This window comes from Sceloporus occidentalis, unplaced genomic scaffold, assembly GCF_023333645.1.
Source record: "Sceloporus occidentalis isolate IW3139 unplaced genomic scaffold, rSceOcc1.0.p SCAF_8, whole genome shotgun sequence".
NCBI classification, from domain to species: Eukaryota; Metazoa; Chordata; class Lepidosauria; order Squamata; family Phrynosomatidae; genus Sceloporus; species Sceloporus occidentalis.
In genome coordinates, this window is record NW_028316988.1 from 26233180 (window position 1) to 26249962 (window position 16783).

At 45.8% G+C, this 16783-nt stretch overlaps 1 protein-coding gene across 2 annotated transcripts; it reads left to right on the forward strand.

The window, feature by feature from the left end:
• Positions 1 to 210: 210 nt before the first annotated feature.
• UBXN6 (UBX domain protein 6) lies at positions 211 to 16352 on the forward strand. Of its 2 annotated transcripts, none has more exons than XM_089535665.1 (11): positions 211 to 328; positions 6822 to 6979; positions 7320 to 7381; positions 8510 to 8641; positions 8749 to 8846; positions 9266 to 9341; positions 9926 to 10010; positions 10739 to 10961; positions 11965 to 12095; positions 12923 to 13068; positions 14035 to 16352. In XM_089535665.1, the coding sequence occupies exons 1-11, from the start codon at positions 240 to 242 to the stop codon at positions 14161 to 14163; spliced, it is 1329 nt and encodes a 442-aa protein (XP_089391791.1). In that variant the 5' UTR covers positions 211 to 239; the 3' UTR covers positions 14164 to 16352. The 2 variants fall into 2 exon arrangements, with proteins under 2 accessions (XP_089391791.1, XP_089391792.1); XM_089535666.1 differs by lacking the exon at positions 211 to 328 and adding an exon at positions 3483 to 4792.
• The last annotated feature ends 431 nt before the right edge of the window (positions 16353 to 16783 follow it).

Genomic DNA, 16783 nt, shown 5'->3' on the forward strand with positions numbered 1-16783 from the left:
CCCTTCACTTCCGCCCGAGCGTCGAAGCCTTTTTTTTTGTATTGCCCTGAGTCAAGATGGCGCCAACGGCGTCGAGAAAAGAGTCATTGTTCGGACGGGATTTAAGCCCCGCCCTACTTCAACCTCACTTCCGCTTCCTGTTTTCATGGGCTGACCTCGGAAGGGAAAGCTGGGCGGGGCTGTGTTTTGGGTTTCGGGGGCGGCGGCGGGGGGGGTCAAAGGGGAACCTCGGAGGAGCCATGAAGAAGTTCTTTCAAGAGATCAAGGCCGACTTGCAGTTCAAGAGCGCGGGACCCGGACAGAAGCTGAGCGAGGCGCCCAAGCAAGGGTCGGCTCCCTGTATCCATTGCTGTCGCTGTGTGTTGTGGGATGCTTAAGGAGACCTATAGCTGTGGAAGGGATCCAGGGGTCCCAGGAGCCACAAGTGCCATGCGGCAGCTAACAAGGCCAATGCGATCCTGGGCTGCAGCAATAGAAGTATAGTGTCTAGATCAAGGGAAGGAATAGTGCCACTCTGTTCTGCTCTGGTCAGGAATACGGTGCCCAGTTCTGGGAAACACGGTTCTAAAAGGACGTTGAGAAACTGGAGCCATGTGTCCAAAGGAGGGAGACTAAGATGGTGAAGGGTCTGGAAACCAGGAAGCCCTATGAGGAAGGACTCAGGGAGCTGGGGGTGTTTAGCCTGGAGAAGAGAAGGTTGAGAGGGGATATGAGAGCCCTGTTTAAATACTTAGGGATGCCAGATTGAGGAGGGAGCAAGCTTGTTTTCTGCTGCTCCAGAGAATAGGACCCAATGGAGCAATGGATGCAAGCTCCAGGAAAAGGGATTCCAGCTCAACATTAGGAGGACCTTCCTGAGAGTAAGGGCTGTTTGGCAGTGGAATACACTCCTTTCTTGGAGTCTAGTGGAATCTCCCTCCTTGGAGGTCTTTAAGCAGAGGCTGGATGGCCATCTGTCAATGGGGATGCTTTGATTGAGAGTTCCTGCATGGCAGAATAATAGGGGTTGGACTGGATCAGGGCCCTTGCGGTCTCTTCCAACTCTGTGATTCTAAGAGGAGGGTTTTTGCCGTGGCCTTCCCTTGAGGCTGAGAGAGTGTGACTTGCCCAAGAGGATACTAAGGGAGGTTTTTATCTCAAGGTTTGTTCAGAGGAGGGTTGCCATGGACTTCCCTTGAGGCTGAGAGAGTGTGAGTTGCCCAAGAGGATACTAAGGGAGGTTTTTATCTCAAGGTTTGTTCAGAGGAGGGTTGCCATGGCCTTCCCTTGAGGCTGAGAGAGTGTGACTTGCCCAAGAGGATACTAAGGGAGGTTTTTATCTCAAGGTTTGTTCAGAGGAGGGTTGCCATGGCCTTCCCTTGAGGCTGAGAGAGTGTGACTTGCCCAAGAGGATACTAAGGGAGGTTTTTATCTCAAGGTTTGTTCAGAGGAGGGTTGCCATGGACTTCCCTTGAGGCTGAGAGAGTGTGAGTTGCCCAAGAGGATACTAAGGGAGGTTTTTATCTCAAGGTTTGTTCAGAGGAGGGTTGCCATGGACTTCCCTTGAGGCTGAGAGAGTGTGACTTGCCCAAGAGGATACTAAGGGAGGTTTTTATCTCAAGGTTTGTTCAGAGGAGGGTTGCCATGGACTTCCCTTGAGGCTGAGAGAGTGTGACTTGCCCAAGAGGATACTAAGGGAGGTTTTTATCTCAAGGTTTGTTCAGAGGAGGGTTGCCATGGACTTCCCTTGAGGCTGAGAGAGTGTGACTTGCCCAAGAGGATACTAAGGGAGGTTTTTATCTCAAGGTTTGTTCAGAGGAGGGTTGCCATGGACTTCCCTTGAGGCTGAGAGAGTGTGACTTGCCCAAGAGGATACTAAGGGAGGTTTTTATCTCAAGGTTTGTTCAGAGGAGGGTTGCCATGGACTTCCCTTGAGGCTGAGAGAGTGTGACTTGCCCAAGAGGATACTAAGGGAGGTTTTTATCTCAAGGTTTGTTCAGAGGAGGGTTGCCATGGCCTTCCCTTGAGGCTGAGAGAGTGTGACTTGCCCAAGAGGATACTAAGGGAGGTTTTTATCTCAAGGTTTGTTCAGAGGAGGGTTGCCATGGCCTTCCCTTGAGGCTGAGAGAGTGTGACTTGCCCAAGAGGATACTAAGGGAGGTTTTTATCTCAAGGTTTGTTCAGAGGAGGGTTGCCATGGCCTTCCCTTGAGGCTGAGAGAGTGTGACTTGCCCAAGAGGATACTAAGGGAGGTTTTTATCTCAAGGTTTGTTCAGAGGAGGGTTGCCATGGCCTTCCCTTGAGGCTGAGAGAGTGTGACTTGCCCAAGAGGATACTAAGGGAGGTTTTTATCTCAAGGTTTGTTCAGAGGAGGGTTGCCATGGCCTTCCCTTGAGGCTGAGAGAGTGTGACTTGCCCAAGAGGATACTAAGGGAGGTTTTTATCTCAAGGTTTGTTCAGAGGAGGGTTGCCATGGACTTCCCTTGAGGCTGAGAGAGTGTGACTTGCCCAAGAGGATACTAAGGGAGGTTTTTATCTCAAGGTTTGTTCAGAGGAGGGTTGCCATGGACTTCCCTTGAGGCTGAGAGAGTGTGACTTGCCCAAGAGGATACTAAGGGAGGTTTTTATCTCAAGGTTTGTTCAGAGGAGGGTTGCCATGGACTTCCCTTGAGGCTGAGAGAGTGTGACTTGCCCAAGAGGATACTAAGGGAGGTTTTTATCTCAAGGTTTGTTCAGAGGAGGGTTGCCATGGACTTCCCTTGAGGCTGAGAGAGTGTGACTTGCCCAAGAGGATACTAAGGGAGGTTTTTATCTCAAGGTTTGTTCAGAGGAGGGTTGCCATGGACTTCCCTTGAGGCTGAGAGAGTGTGACTTGCCCAAGGGCCCCTCAGTAAGTTTTCAATTCCTCCTATACCTACATGTACACACACTCTACCTATACACACACATTATATACATAAATAATATATATATACAGTATATATATGTATGCACACATATTAGTTCCATATTTATTTTCATGCATATATGTATCTATATGTTGTTGTGTGCCTTCAAGCCCTTTCCAACATATGGCAACTTACCTTATCCTGGGCTTTCTTGGCAAGATTTGTTCGGAGGAGGTTTGCCATTGCCATCCTCTGAGGCTGAGAGAGTGTCACTGGACCAAGTGGGTTTACATGGCTGAGCCAGGAATCAAACCCTTCTTCTGAGGCTGAGAGTATTACACACACACAAACATAGGGAAAAATATCTATATCTATCTATCTATCTATCTATATATATATACACACACACATACATATATACACACACCAACACACATACAGTTTACCTACATCTTGTGTGTATATGTGTGTATGTATGCATGTGTGTGTGCACATGCATATATATATATATATATATATATATATATATATATCATATAATATATATAAATTATTATTATAAAAGTATTATTATTATATATGTTATATATTATCTTGTATTATGGGGGGTGTTGTCGTTGCTATCCACTGAGGCTGAGAGAGTGTGACTTGCCTAAAGTTACCCAATGGGTTTCATGGCCAAGCAGGAATCAAACCCTGGTCTCCAGAGTCATAGTCCAGCGCTCAAACCACTATGCTATGCTCTCTCTCTCTCTATACACACACACACAATGGGTCCTTAGTATCCACTGGGGTTTGGTCCCCAGCCCTCACCATAGATAACCAAAATCCATGGATTTGACTTGAAGGCACACAACAGTAACAACAACAAGAACACCAGAGCAGACGCTGTGAATCTCCCAGCAATTTTGGCCATTGCCTGTGCTGGCCAGGGATGCTGGGAGTTGCAATTCAGCAAGGCCTGGGGCACCCTACACTTCCCATCCCTGATTCCAGTTCAATATTGTTTGTGTTGACTAGCCTTCCAGGGTTCAACTTAGTTCCAAGAGCTTCAATGGCTGCCGGTCTCTTTCCCGGCACAATTCACACAGCTAGATATGACCTATGAAACCCTACACACCTCAGACCCGGGTTATCAGACAGACTGTATCTCCCCGGATGAGCTTTCATGGATCCTGAGGTCCACACAGGAGAGGTCCCTCTCTCAGTCCCACTGTCTTTGCATGGAGCATTTTACAGCGCATTGTTTAACTTTTAGAAAAACTACGTTAGCATGTACAAAAATCCAACAGTGTTGTGCATTTTAAGCTGGCCAATAATAGTATTACTGATGGATTTTTGTTTGCATTTGTTAAATGGCCAACGCAGCTACCCCTGAATGTTTTCTGTGTCAGCCTGTGCCGTCTTAAACATCCACAATTGTTAAATTTGGTTCGAAGGGTGACTTTTTGTGTGCGTTTCATTGTAATCTTCTTAAGGCGTAAGCCGTTCTGAGTCTCAGTCTTGGGAAAGGGAGGGTATAAATAAAGTTAGCAGCAGCCACAACAACAACAACAACAACTGTTGTTCAGGTGTGGGAATCTTGTGGACAACAACTCCCATAGTCCTTCGGCCATAATGGTGGTGGTTTCTGGGGTCTCTTGTCCCAAACCCCTGTAGGTCCCAAGCTTTCTATCTCTGCTGCTGCCAAGCCCCTTTGTGATGCTGCCTTAGGTGCGTGTGTGTGTTGTGACACTCTGGGAGCAGAGGAGGCTGGGGTCAGGCCAACTCCATTGGCTTCCATGTTCCATCTTGGGTTGGCCAAATGGGTTAAATGCTCTGCTTCCCCGCTCCACTGGTACATGTTCCCCCTTCACTACGTCAATCTGTACTTGCGGCTGGGTACCACTTTGTGGCTCGCTTGGAATTTTTGCCTCTATGAACAGGTTGGTAACTCAACTTGAGTGTCTGAGGTTGGCAGGGAAGTCCAGGGCAGCCTTGCCTTCTCCTTTAATGTGTGTGTGTGTGTTTAATGGTAAAAGGTGTGGAAACCACCAAATCCTATGAGGAACAGTTTAGGGAGTTGGAGCTGTTAATCCCGGAGAAAAGAAGGTTTAAGAAGGGACATGAGCGCTGAGTTTAAACATTTGAAGGGATGAGGAAGGAGCAAGCTTGTTTTCTGCTGCTCCAGAGACCAGGGCATGCAGCAACAGATTAAAACTAAAGAGATTCCACCTCAACATTAGGAACTCTAGTTTGTTGGCCTGGCTGTTGTATTTAATCCTTAATCTGGTTTTAAATTGGCTGGCTGTTTAATTCTGTTTTAAGATTGGGAGGGAGGGGTAGGGATAGGGGACTGTAATGTTGTTGTTTTATATTTATATGTATTTTACTGTTATTGTTTATGCTGTGGAAAAGGCAGGCTAAAACAAATTATTATTATTATTATTATTATTATTATTATTATTATTATTATTATTACCTCAACATTAGGAGGAACTTCCTCACAGTAAGGGCTGTTTGACCGCTAAATACGGTGCCTCAGAGACAGGACTGGGGAGTAGGAGTAAGGGATAAAGGAGTAAGAGGTTTTTACAGGAGTAGGAGTAACATTAAGAAAGAATATCTCACACCGAAGCAGGACAAGGAGTAACCCCCAAATCACCACTACTCCCCAGCCCTGCTCAGAGAGTGGTGGGATCTCCTCCTTTGGGGGGTTTTTAAATAGCAGCTGGATGGCCATTTGTTAGGAGTGCTTTGACGGTGTCTTCCTGCATGGCAGAATGGGGTTGCACTGGATGGCCCTTGGGTCTTCTCCAACTCTGGGATTCTATTGACTTCCAGCCATTTCTATGGTGTTTTGCATTTTAATGTTTGTAAAAGTAAATCATAAGGCTCTGTTACATATCAAGATGTTATTGCAGGAATAAGGAACTATACTGTAAAAGAGAAATCGTTACTCGTGAATTTCGGACCAGCTCCATGATTCCGAGTTGCACGTCAGTCCTTAGATCTGTGAAGTTGTGAAGACCTAGTCAGTTCCTGGAAAACTGTACAAGAGAGGCAGGAAACATGTGAACCTTCTGGTGATGTTTGACTGCCATTGTCGCCCTGGTAAAAGCAGTGAAAGGTAGTGCCCCCCCTCCCAGCTAACAGAGGAGCTTCAAACTATGGGAGCAAACAAGGTTGTCTTTTGGAGTCTAGCAACATCTGGAAGGCCACATTTACTCATCTCTAGTTTAAAGCGACCGTCTTTGACATGGCTTACTCGCCGTGTTTATCTGTCATGCATCCAAGCAGTCCCAGCATCAGGCCAAGCCATGGGGAGGGGAAGCAGGTGTCTCAGGTGAGCTGGGACACTCATTGAGTGACCCTTGGGGCTGGGATCCGGCTAAGCGGAGACCTGGTCTTTGGACCAGCATTCTGTCTCTGACTGTGGGACAAAGAATCATAAAAGCCTACCCAGTGCAGGAACTCCAGCTAGAGCATCCATGTTCTTTGAACATGGTTCTCCTGTTACTCCAGCTCAAAAGGTTGTTGTGAAGGTACAAGAGGCTGTGGGGGAGAAGCATGTACACCAACTAGAGTTCCCTGGAAAGAAAGGCAGGATTAGAAGATAGTTAATAAATAAAGGCCTGTTACAGACTGCCAAAATAAAGCTGCTTTGGGTCTCTTTGGAGATATGCTGTTTAAATGATGCATGCATCCTAAGAATCCGGAAGCTGCACTAAAGCTGCACTCCAGTGCTTAGGAATGGAGTGTGGCTTTGGCGCGACCTCCGGACTCTTAGGACCCATGCATCATTTAAATAGCATACTGCCAAAGAGACCCGAAGCAGCTTTATTTTGGCAGTCTGTAACAGGCCAAAGTCCTGGTTGCCGGTCTCATTGGTGCTTATGTTTTATTCGTTCGATCTCTCCGATGCTTGTCCTCAGCCTTTAAACATCTCTTTCTTGGCCCTGTGTCCTGAAACAGGGAAAGAGCACCCAAAGAGAAGCCCAAACCTGACCCTCCCAAGTGTCGCCAAGGACCAACCAATGAAGCACAGATGGCGGCAGCAGCAGCCCTGGCCCGGCTGGAACAGAAGCCGAAGCCTCGGGCCCTTTCATCCCAAGATGCCATCCGAAACCAAGGTAAGAGGAAAGGCTCGCTGCTTCAGAAGTGCCTTGCTGAGGGGGACTTCTGATACTAGGCAAATGGGCATTGGAGTCCTTGCTAGCTTCATGCCAAATGTTTACAGTTGTTCAGTGGCATGAAAGAATTAATGTGCATTTTTTTATTTCTATGATTTATATGCTGCCTTTCTCCCAGAATGGGGAAAAGAACAGTGAAAAGTTTTGATTGGAATGTATTTTTTAATACTCAGGCCCTGGACGTCAAACCATACTATCTGGATCTCTTCTCCTAAGCAGATATTACTTTATTGTTGTTATTATTCTTTCTCTCCCTCTCCCCTTTCCTTTCCTCTTTTAGTGAAAAAAGAACTGGAGGCTGAAGCAGCTGCCAGTGAAAAGGGAGCATGTGTGGAGCAGAAGGTAGGCAGATAGTGTGAAGCAGAGAGGTACAGTCAACCCTGCTTATCTGCAGATTCAACCATGCACAGCTTGAAAATATTTTAAAATATATATATAAATGCCATGATTTTGACATGTAAGGGACATCATTTCACTGTGCCATTGTATTTAATGGCATTTGAACATCCACAGGTTTTGGTATCCGTGGGAGGGTACTGGAACCAAACCCCAGCAGATACCAAGAGTCCATTGTATAAACAGGGAAGCAGATGCTCCATCTTCTACTTGCCATCCCTTCAGCTATCATATCATCTCTCAGTCTTCTCTTCTCCAAGCTAAACATACCTAGCTTCTGAAGTTGTGTGGTTTCTGAACCTTGGAGCGTTCTGATCGCCCTTCTCAGGCTCTGTTCCAGCTTGTCAATATCCTTTTTGAAATTCTGGTGCCCAGAACTGGACACAAGAATCCAGGTGACATCTGGCCAAAGCAAAATACAGTGGCATTAATAATTCCCTTGATATGGACACTATACTCTTGTTGATATAATCTTAGATTTATTACAACACCTATATCCCACTCTATATCATATGATCTCAATGCACCGTATGAGGAAAGCAGTTTACCCAATAATATAAAACCAAAGGAGTTGCAACTGCACCTTTCCTGCCTTAAAATATTGGGAAGGTTATGTGACAGGTTATACAGTAGAAATGCTTATTTCAGAGACATGGCGTACTCAGCCACAGGTGGGGAGCTATATCTCTGGAGAAGAGGCAGGCATCAATTAAGCCTGTTTGAGGTTGTCCCTGTGAAAAGACTAGCTGTAACAACAAAGAAGGAGCATTATGGGAACAAGAGGGGCAAATCTGTTTTAATTTTGGAACAAATAGAAATGAGCCCGCCATGAAATTGTGTGTAATCTAATAAGGCAATGTCAATGCTTGCTGGTCAATTCTGACAACAGATATCACTGAACTGGAACTGAACTTCCTTAATAAAGGTTTACTGAGTTTTAACGACTGAAGCCTGAGTTCCCAAACTTGGTTCTGGCTGGATTTGACAATAAAGGCCATACAGATGGAATTTTTCTCTTCTCCTTATCTCCCAAATGGACAGCTTCTCTCCAATTCTCTCTCTCCTTCCTTTCAGAGTTCCATGCCTGATGTTCAGGAGAATCCATCCATCTTGTCCGTCTCGGGAGTCTACTTCACCTGCCCCTTGACTGGGGTCACTGTCCGGAAAGACAAAAGAGATGCCCAGGTCAAAGAGGCCATTCTTAAGGTAAATCCACCTCCACCAAGTCCAGGAGAGGACCTCCTCTCTGCCTGGAATATTGCAGTAGCTGATCTTGTCTCACAGGGTTGGGGATGTCTCTTCTCTTTCCGTAGCATGCCACCAAAGACCCCGTCGCTGCTTCCATCATGGAGATCCACACTTTCAACAGAGACCGGGAGAAGGTCAAGCTCGGCGTGGAGACCATTGCAAAGTAAGCATCACCTCTCAGCCATAGGAGAGGCTATCTGGTTCATCTAACTGTATCACTCTCCTCTTGGTCAGTTAAGGCTAAAGGCTTGTTGCTGAAAAGACAACCAAGAGGGTTGGTCACTAGTCATGGGAATGACCAGTGGCCCTGTTGGCTGGAGCATTCTGGAGTTGTAGTCCAAAAAATTAACCTTTTCAAGCTCTTCCAATGGGATAAAGAAGCTTGCCATGTCATTTCTTCCCTCCATCCCTGCCCAAAATATGCGGCTTCCGAAATTCAGTACACAGTCTTGTGTGCCCATATTTTCAGGAGGCAGAGGTCTCCATTGGATTTGGCCAGATTTCCATTCAGATGATCATGTCTGGACTTAGAGATGTTCTGGCCTGAGGAAGAGTCTTAGGTAGTGTTGTCTTCCCTTGCAGGTACCTTGATAACATCCACCTCCACCCAGATGAAGAGAAATACCGGAAAATCAAGCTTCAGAACAAAGTGTTCCAGGTGGGTCTGATTCCAGAGTGGGCATCATTAAGAGGAACACCCCCTGAATACAGTGTTTATAAACAGTTTTCCCAACTATTGATCCTTACAAGTGATGATTTACTCCAGTTCCCATTATCCCCTGCCAGCATGGCCTGTGGGCAGTGATGATGGGAGCAGTAATTTCACAAGATCTGGGGGCTCTCAGTGTTGGGAAAGAATGTTTGGGATTCAGGCAAAACCATGAGAGTAAAGCCTGTTAGTGATAGTTGATTAGAATCTCTAGATACAGAGACACTCCACCTCTGAATATATGGGAGCAAAATCAGAGAAGAGTAACTGACTGGAAGTCAGAATGGTGCAGTGTTTGAATGTTGGACAAGGATCTTGACAGACCAGGGTTCGAATCTCCACCTGGCCATGGAAACCTATGGGTGTCCTTTGGGCAAATCACACTCTCTCAGTATTAGAAGGAGGCAAAAGCAAATCCCCTCTGAACAAATCTACCCAAGAAAACCCCATAACAGTACTGCCTTAGGGTTGCAACAAGCTGGAAAGACCCTGAAGGCACACAACAACAACCTGTTCTGTCATCTTCCTTCTAGGAAAGGATCCACTGCCTGGAAGGGACACACAAATTTTTCGAGGCCGTTGGATTTGAAAAGTCTACCCGGCCAGTGCCAGGGCAAGGTAAGGCATTCTGTAGCACACAGGAGCTACAATCTGAGCAGTTTCTAAATTAGGTCTGATGCCATAACAAACTATAAGTCCCAGGATTCAATAGGATGGAGCCATGATAGTTGAAGTGGCGTCCAACTGCGTTATTTCAGATTGGCTGCAGATTCAGCCGGGGATTGGTGCCTTCAGAGTATTTAGAAGATGGGGAAGGTGTAGTATAGAGTATCCATCTCCCATCTTCTCTCCTCAGCCCAAAGTCAGTCAATAGCTCAGTCTTTTTTCATCTCATTTGGAGTTTTTCTAGGATTCTGTGATTCTATAAATTCCAGACAATGTTTTTCATATGGCGGTGTGCTTCTTAGTGTTTGAACAGTACTGTTGGTGGTGGTGTTGTATGCCTTCAAGTCATTTCTGAGTTATGGACACCCTTAAGGTGAACCTATCCTGGGGTTTTCTTGGTGAGAGTTATTCAGAGGTTTGCCATTGCCGACCCCTGAGGCTAAGAGCATCTGACTTGCCCAGGGTCACCCAGTGAGTTTCATAGCTGAGCAGGGAATGAAACCCTGGTCTCCAGAGTCATAGTCCAACGCTCAAACACTGTGCTATGCTAGCTCTCAGTGTTAGCTTATATTGTCCGCCACACAGCCAGGCATAAAGTAAAAGGAATACATGAAATGGATTAACGCATAAACCACGACAATAGATGGAGTGGTAAAACGCTGACTTTGTTCCCCTTCCAGAAGAGACCACAGAGGACGTCTATGTGTTGAAAGAGGAAGCTTTGGAGAAGCTGGATGACCTGAAGGAGTACAAGGAGAAGCTTTTGACTGGTGAACCTGTCCGGGCTCAGCTGGACCGCCAGCGGCGGATCTTCAAGCCTTCCCCTCAGGCCTCCCACTTTGAGCTGCCCAATGATTTCTTCAACCTGACAGCGGAGGAGTTGAAACGGGAGCAGAGGCTCCGGTGAGTGGCCTCTCTTGGTTGTGACAGAGAGAGCCTTCCTGGCATTGAGATGGTTCAGCTGCAAGATCCCAAGTTTAACCGTTCTTTTGTTGTGGGGCACTGCGTGCTTCTCTCTTTAAAATCTGTGTCCTTCTTGTAATATCGTCTGTATACTCCCTTCTCCTTCTTGTGTGCCTTCAAGTCATTTTTGGCTTGTGGTTGACCCTAAGGCAAACCGATCATGGGGATTTCTTGGCAAGTTTCTTCAGAGGAGGTTTGCCATTGCCATCCTCTGATGCTGAACAAGTGACTTGTCCAAGATCACCCAGTGCGTTTACATGACCAAGCGAAGATTCGAACCCCAGTCTCCAGAGTCATAGTCCAACACTCAAACTGCCAACACCACACTGGCTCTCCTATAAACTCCCTATGCATTTTTTAATTAAATCCCCTTGCTTAAGGGTGTCACCCCATGGGCCACTCACCCAATGGCAAGCCCAGATAGCTCCATTTTCCTCTGCAGTTCCTCATAAAATGGTGCTGTATCCCTGTTGCCATTTTGAGCAGGACTGAAGAGAGAAACAGGAGCCTGGACCCTAGCCCTAGGGTGCTTGTGTGAGTGAGGCCATTTTAAAAACATACTTTCACACATGGGCAAGGGGCTTTTATGTGGTGTGGGACACATTTCCCCCCCAAAGTCATGCCAGTTTTTTAATGGCCAAGTTAGAGGCCTTGGAGGGGCAGGTGAATGCCTTTGGGAGCTGCAAAAACAAGGCCCACCGGCGACATGCTGCCCATGGGAGTCACATTGCCCACCCTCATGTAAGTAATTCTGACCTGTGGACCCATGATCTATTGGCATCTGTTGTAAAATCAGAGAGCAAAACCATCTGCTTGGTTTGCAGAAGGTCCCATTTGATGTAATCAAAACCTTTCCTCTTCTTCTTTTCCCCTGCTTTTCCCTTCCTCATTTGGTCTGTGGTGGTGTCCCATTGATGTCCCCATCAACCCTTTACCTCTGAAGGACAGAAGCTGTTGAGAAGGCCTCCATGCTAAGGACCAAAGCCATGCGGGAGAGAGAAGAACAGCGGGAGCTGAGGAAGTACAACTACACACTGTTGCGGGTCCGTTTTCCCGACGGGTACATCCTGCAAGGTGAGCGGAAAGGTTGTGAAGGTCTTGTGTTTCAGAGCGGAACCAGAGTGTGTCCGTCACACTTTAGTGCTGGAAGCTGCCTTAGACAAAGCTTAGACATTCCCTTTCCCTGCATAGGTCTCATTAGTGGCATTTAAACTAATACCATGGCTGCTTAAAAGAGCATTTAAATTTTGAAGCACCCTGATACTTTGCAATCCTAATTACCTGGAAGATATTTAACTTTTAAATACCCTGGATCCTTAAAGAAAGTGAAACTTTAAATACCTTGGGTGCTTAAAGGAAGTTAAGATTGAAATATCTTGGGTGATAAATACAGATTTTTAAAGCCATCCACATTTTAAATACCTAGGATAGTTAAAGATATTGAAATGTTAAATAACCTAGACAGAACTGAATTGTGAGTTGCACACCAGTGAACTGTGACGCTGGTATTTACTCCTTAGTAGGCTTGCATAGAAGCGAGTTGTACTTCTTGTCCTTGGTGACAAAATGTGCAAATCTAATCCCACTTCTTTGCTTTGGCCTTTTGTGCCTTCTTTTGGTTTCACCTCACGCCTTTAGCTCTACCTAAATAAAAACCCTGGAATTTGGACCCTTGGCCGAAAAAAGTCTGCTAACTCTTAAAATACCATGGACATTTTAATTTTAAGGACTTTACACTTTAAATTTCCTGTATGCTAAGGAATTTAAAATTTAAATGCCAGGGATTCTCAAAGCCGTTTATACTTTAAATACCCAGGATGCTAACAGATCTTGACGCTTCTCAACAGAACTGAGCTATGGTTTGCTAACCCTTGCCTGCGCTGTCGTTGTTCTGGATGCAGGGACGTTCTACGCCCGAGAGCCCGTCTCAATGCTTTACCAGTTTGTGCGGGAGACTTTGCAGAACAACTGGCTGCCTTTTGAGCTGCTGGCCCCTGGAGGCCATAAACTGACCGACGAGAGCATGGCGCTCAATGAATGTGGGCTGGTGAGTGCGATGTGCCCCTTAAATGGACTTCCTGCAAGTGAAAATAAAGGGAATTGGGTTGAGTTTGGCATTCTCATCCCACAGTGACTAGCAAGATGGCCTTATGGAAAGCCTACAAGAAGTTGTACTACTTCCTCATCCACCCCTTAGTATACAATCAGCCCTCTGTATCCATGGATTTTCCATCCATGTATTCAAGCATCCATGGTTTGAAACTATTTTAAAAATGTGTATATTCCAAACACCAAACCTTCGTTTTGCTATAGAGACACCATTTTACCATGCCCTTGTATTTAATGGGACTTGAGCATCCATGGATTTCGATATCTACAGGGTGTTTTGGAACCAAACCCCAGCAGATAACAAGGGCCCAGGGTATTACCTGATATTGGGGGATAATCTGGCAGCCATTACAAGCAGCCTTATACTTTATATACTTTTTAGCCTGGAGGAATTCTTGAGATCGTTTTCAAGTCTCGGGGAGCCCTTGCATAAAAATGGTTTTATCTACAGTTGTAAAAATAAAAGTCTGGCTGAGATTTTGGATCACAGATGTAGTTATGAATGTGTAACTACATAATAGTTACTACATGATAGCCTTAAGGGCTGAAGGCCAGGGTATAAATACCATAAATAAATAATGAGAGCCAGCATGGCACACTGATTTGAGCGTTGGAGTACAAATCTAGAGATCTTGAAGACGCGCACTTACACACACGACAGAACCCTATATACCCCAACTACCCATTTTCCTCTTCAGTCCTTCTCCAAAATCATCATGTGTCCCTTCCTGTCACCATTTTGAAAAGGCCTGCAGAGGGAAATGGAGGGATTTGAGCTTATGTGGCACGAGGTGTGTGGTGGGGAGGGAAAAATTGGGCCCATCAGCCCACCACTGATGGCCTTTGGAGTGAAAATTTCAAAGATGCACTTAAATGTTTTTCTTTCCTGCTTCATTTTATAAAGGTGCCCTCTGCGCTTCTGACCTTTGTGTGGGATGCGGACGTCATGGCAGATATCAAAGCCTCTGGGGGCGAGCGCATGGGAAGTGTGCTGAAGGCAGATCTCCTCTCGTCCGTGCAGATACTCTCCTGAAAATAAAAACAAACAAAGCCCAGCCCGGGTTGGACCCCGGCCGTCAGGCCTACTTCTCCCGTGCAGCAAAAGGAAGCCACCTCAGCGAGTCTTGTGATCTCTTTTGTCTTGTGAACACTAGATGGGGGGAAAGACTAGAGAATCTGCTTTTTTTGGGCATTTGTCAATAAGCCAGAGCTTGAGAGCAGCCCTGGGGCAGAATAGTTGAGGCTGCTTTGCTCCTCTGTATCGGATCGAGGACCCAACCTGATTTCATGTGTGTCACAGGGCTATTTTTAAGAAGTGCTGCTTTTTCTATTTATGGGACACACAAAAGGTATTGTCTATGGTTTCCCTCAGAGGCTGTAATCTCAAAGATGAAGCTTTTTCTCTGAATAGATTAACTACTTGCCCAAAGTGTGTCACAAAGGATATGCCAGCAACATTCCCCAGCTGTCCTGAGTCTGGCTGCTTGGTGGCCCCCAGAGCCGGGAACACTTCCTTTTTGCTTTTCCAAGCACTTTTGCACTCCTTTCTCCTAAACCAGGAGCCAAGGATGCTCCCAGTTTAGTTGTCTCCATTACAACCAGTCCAATAAGCTGTTAGCCTGATTAAAGGAAGTATTGCCAGATGGTCCCATATCCACAGAAGGCGCTTTTTCTTCCTGATCAGCAGATAAAACATTGGTTTGCATCTGGCTACAGGAACACAGTCAGACTCTTGCAATGGCTCCCCTGTTCCCATCACTATGACTCACTATTGTGTTGTGATAGTCTCTCCCCCTACTATCCCATCCCTCTTGGAGAGAATTGGAGAAGCGTCTGGCTCTGTCCCTGTAGCCAGATGCAAACCAAAAACATCCGCATTGAGATTTGCTAATGTCCTCAGCAGATAATGTCATTGGTTTGCAGTTTGAGACATAGCCAGATGCTTCTCCAGTTGCTCTCTGCTAGCTTTAGACACTGCAAAGGAAGGAAGAGAATACCAACTTCTGCAAGAATACATGTGTCAGTAAAAGGCGGACGTATGTGTACGTTAACAGGATGCTGGACTTCAATTCCTATCAGCTCCAGTGAGGCTGGGCAGATGGGAGTTGTAGTTCATCAAGAGCAGGCAGGGCAAAGGTTCTCTAATCCTGGTTCTCATACTGGAGGGTCACTCTGAAATCCTTGTACAACCTCCATCCTTTTTGGTAATGCTCATGAACATGCTTGTGGGGCAGCATGTCCATGGTAGGACAATGGTGCAATAATGGATAAAAATGAATTTACTCTAGTGTTAATGAATGTAATAGGCCAGCCATTTGTATTGTCTGGTACAGCTGCAGGAGCAAAGGTCTACCTTTGCTTTTGAGAGACGCTAGAAACCCGCTTCCCAGGGGTCTTCTGAAAAGACATGGTTAGCACACTGTCCCATCGTGTGGCAAGCAATTTAGGGGATTGTTTCTGTCTGCTAGCTTCTACAGCCACTAAGAGGGTGGGGAGACTAATACTATGCCCGTTTCTATGGCCTATATCTAATTCTTATTTCCATTTATTCAACAAGCTACTCTAGTTGAGCAGAGAACTTAGGGTTTAGGTCAGCGGTTCTCAAGCTGTGGGTCGCGATCCCTTTGGGGGTCGAACAACCCTTTCACAGGGGTTGCCTAAGACCATTGAAAAACATGTATTTCCAATGGTCTTAGGAGCTGAGACACTGCTCCTCTATCCGTTGTGGGTCACAGCATTAGGAAGGTTGAGAACCACTGGATTAGATTTGATTAAGTTTTAGAATGGAGTGATGGGTGAAGAAATCAACACTTTATTTTGGGTTTGGTTTGAGGCTTTAAACCAATAGTTGACTCCCTACAGTCAGGAGAGGATGACACTTCCTACAATCCCTGACTACTAAAGCCTCCTTGTCTCTATAAATCATAAAGACTGGTAGTCCTGGAAAAAAGGGTTACTTTTTAGTGGAAGTATTCCTTGAAGTTAACCATCACTGACAGGTTTATGAAATACCTCTGGAGAGCTTTTGCCTGACAGAAGCATGTCTGAACGCAAGTTGCTTGGGAAGACTCCTCCTTTAATCATGTCTTGTCTTTGTTGTCCTCTAGGCTGATGTATAAGCCTGGCCGGTGTGTATTTGGTTCTTAAACAACGTGTTCTAATACAGGAAGGCTGTACAGTTATTGTTACTGAATTTTAAATTAAATTTAGCTACTGAAAGGGCTTGATGTCTTGTGTCTTGGAGGAGCAGGACTCCATCTGCAAAGGCAAGCTGGGCCATTTGATGACTTAAAGGATTCAGCAAAGAGTGAAGAACTCACTCCCTTCCTTTAAATACAGTGCGATTACTTATAAAGAATCACACACCACTGGAGTTGTTCTCTTTTCATTATTAAATGAAAGTTCATGGTATAGGGAAGGCCTGGAGGAGCTCAACTGTTGCCTTTTAGGTATTAAAGGCCACGGAGTTGTCAATTTCAGCAGCCTGTCTCTTGTTATCTACTCTCATTCATAGAATTATAGAATCAGAGTTGGAAGAGACCACAAGGGCCATCCAGTCCAACCCCATTCTGCCATGCAGGAACTCTCAATCAAAGCCTCCCTGACAGATGGCCATCCAGCCTCTGTTTAAAGACCTCACGCTGCTCTTGGAA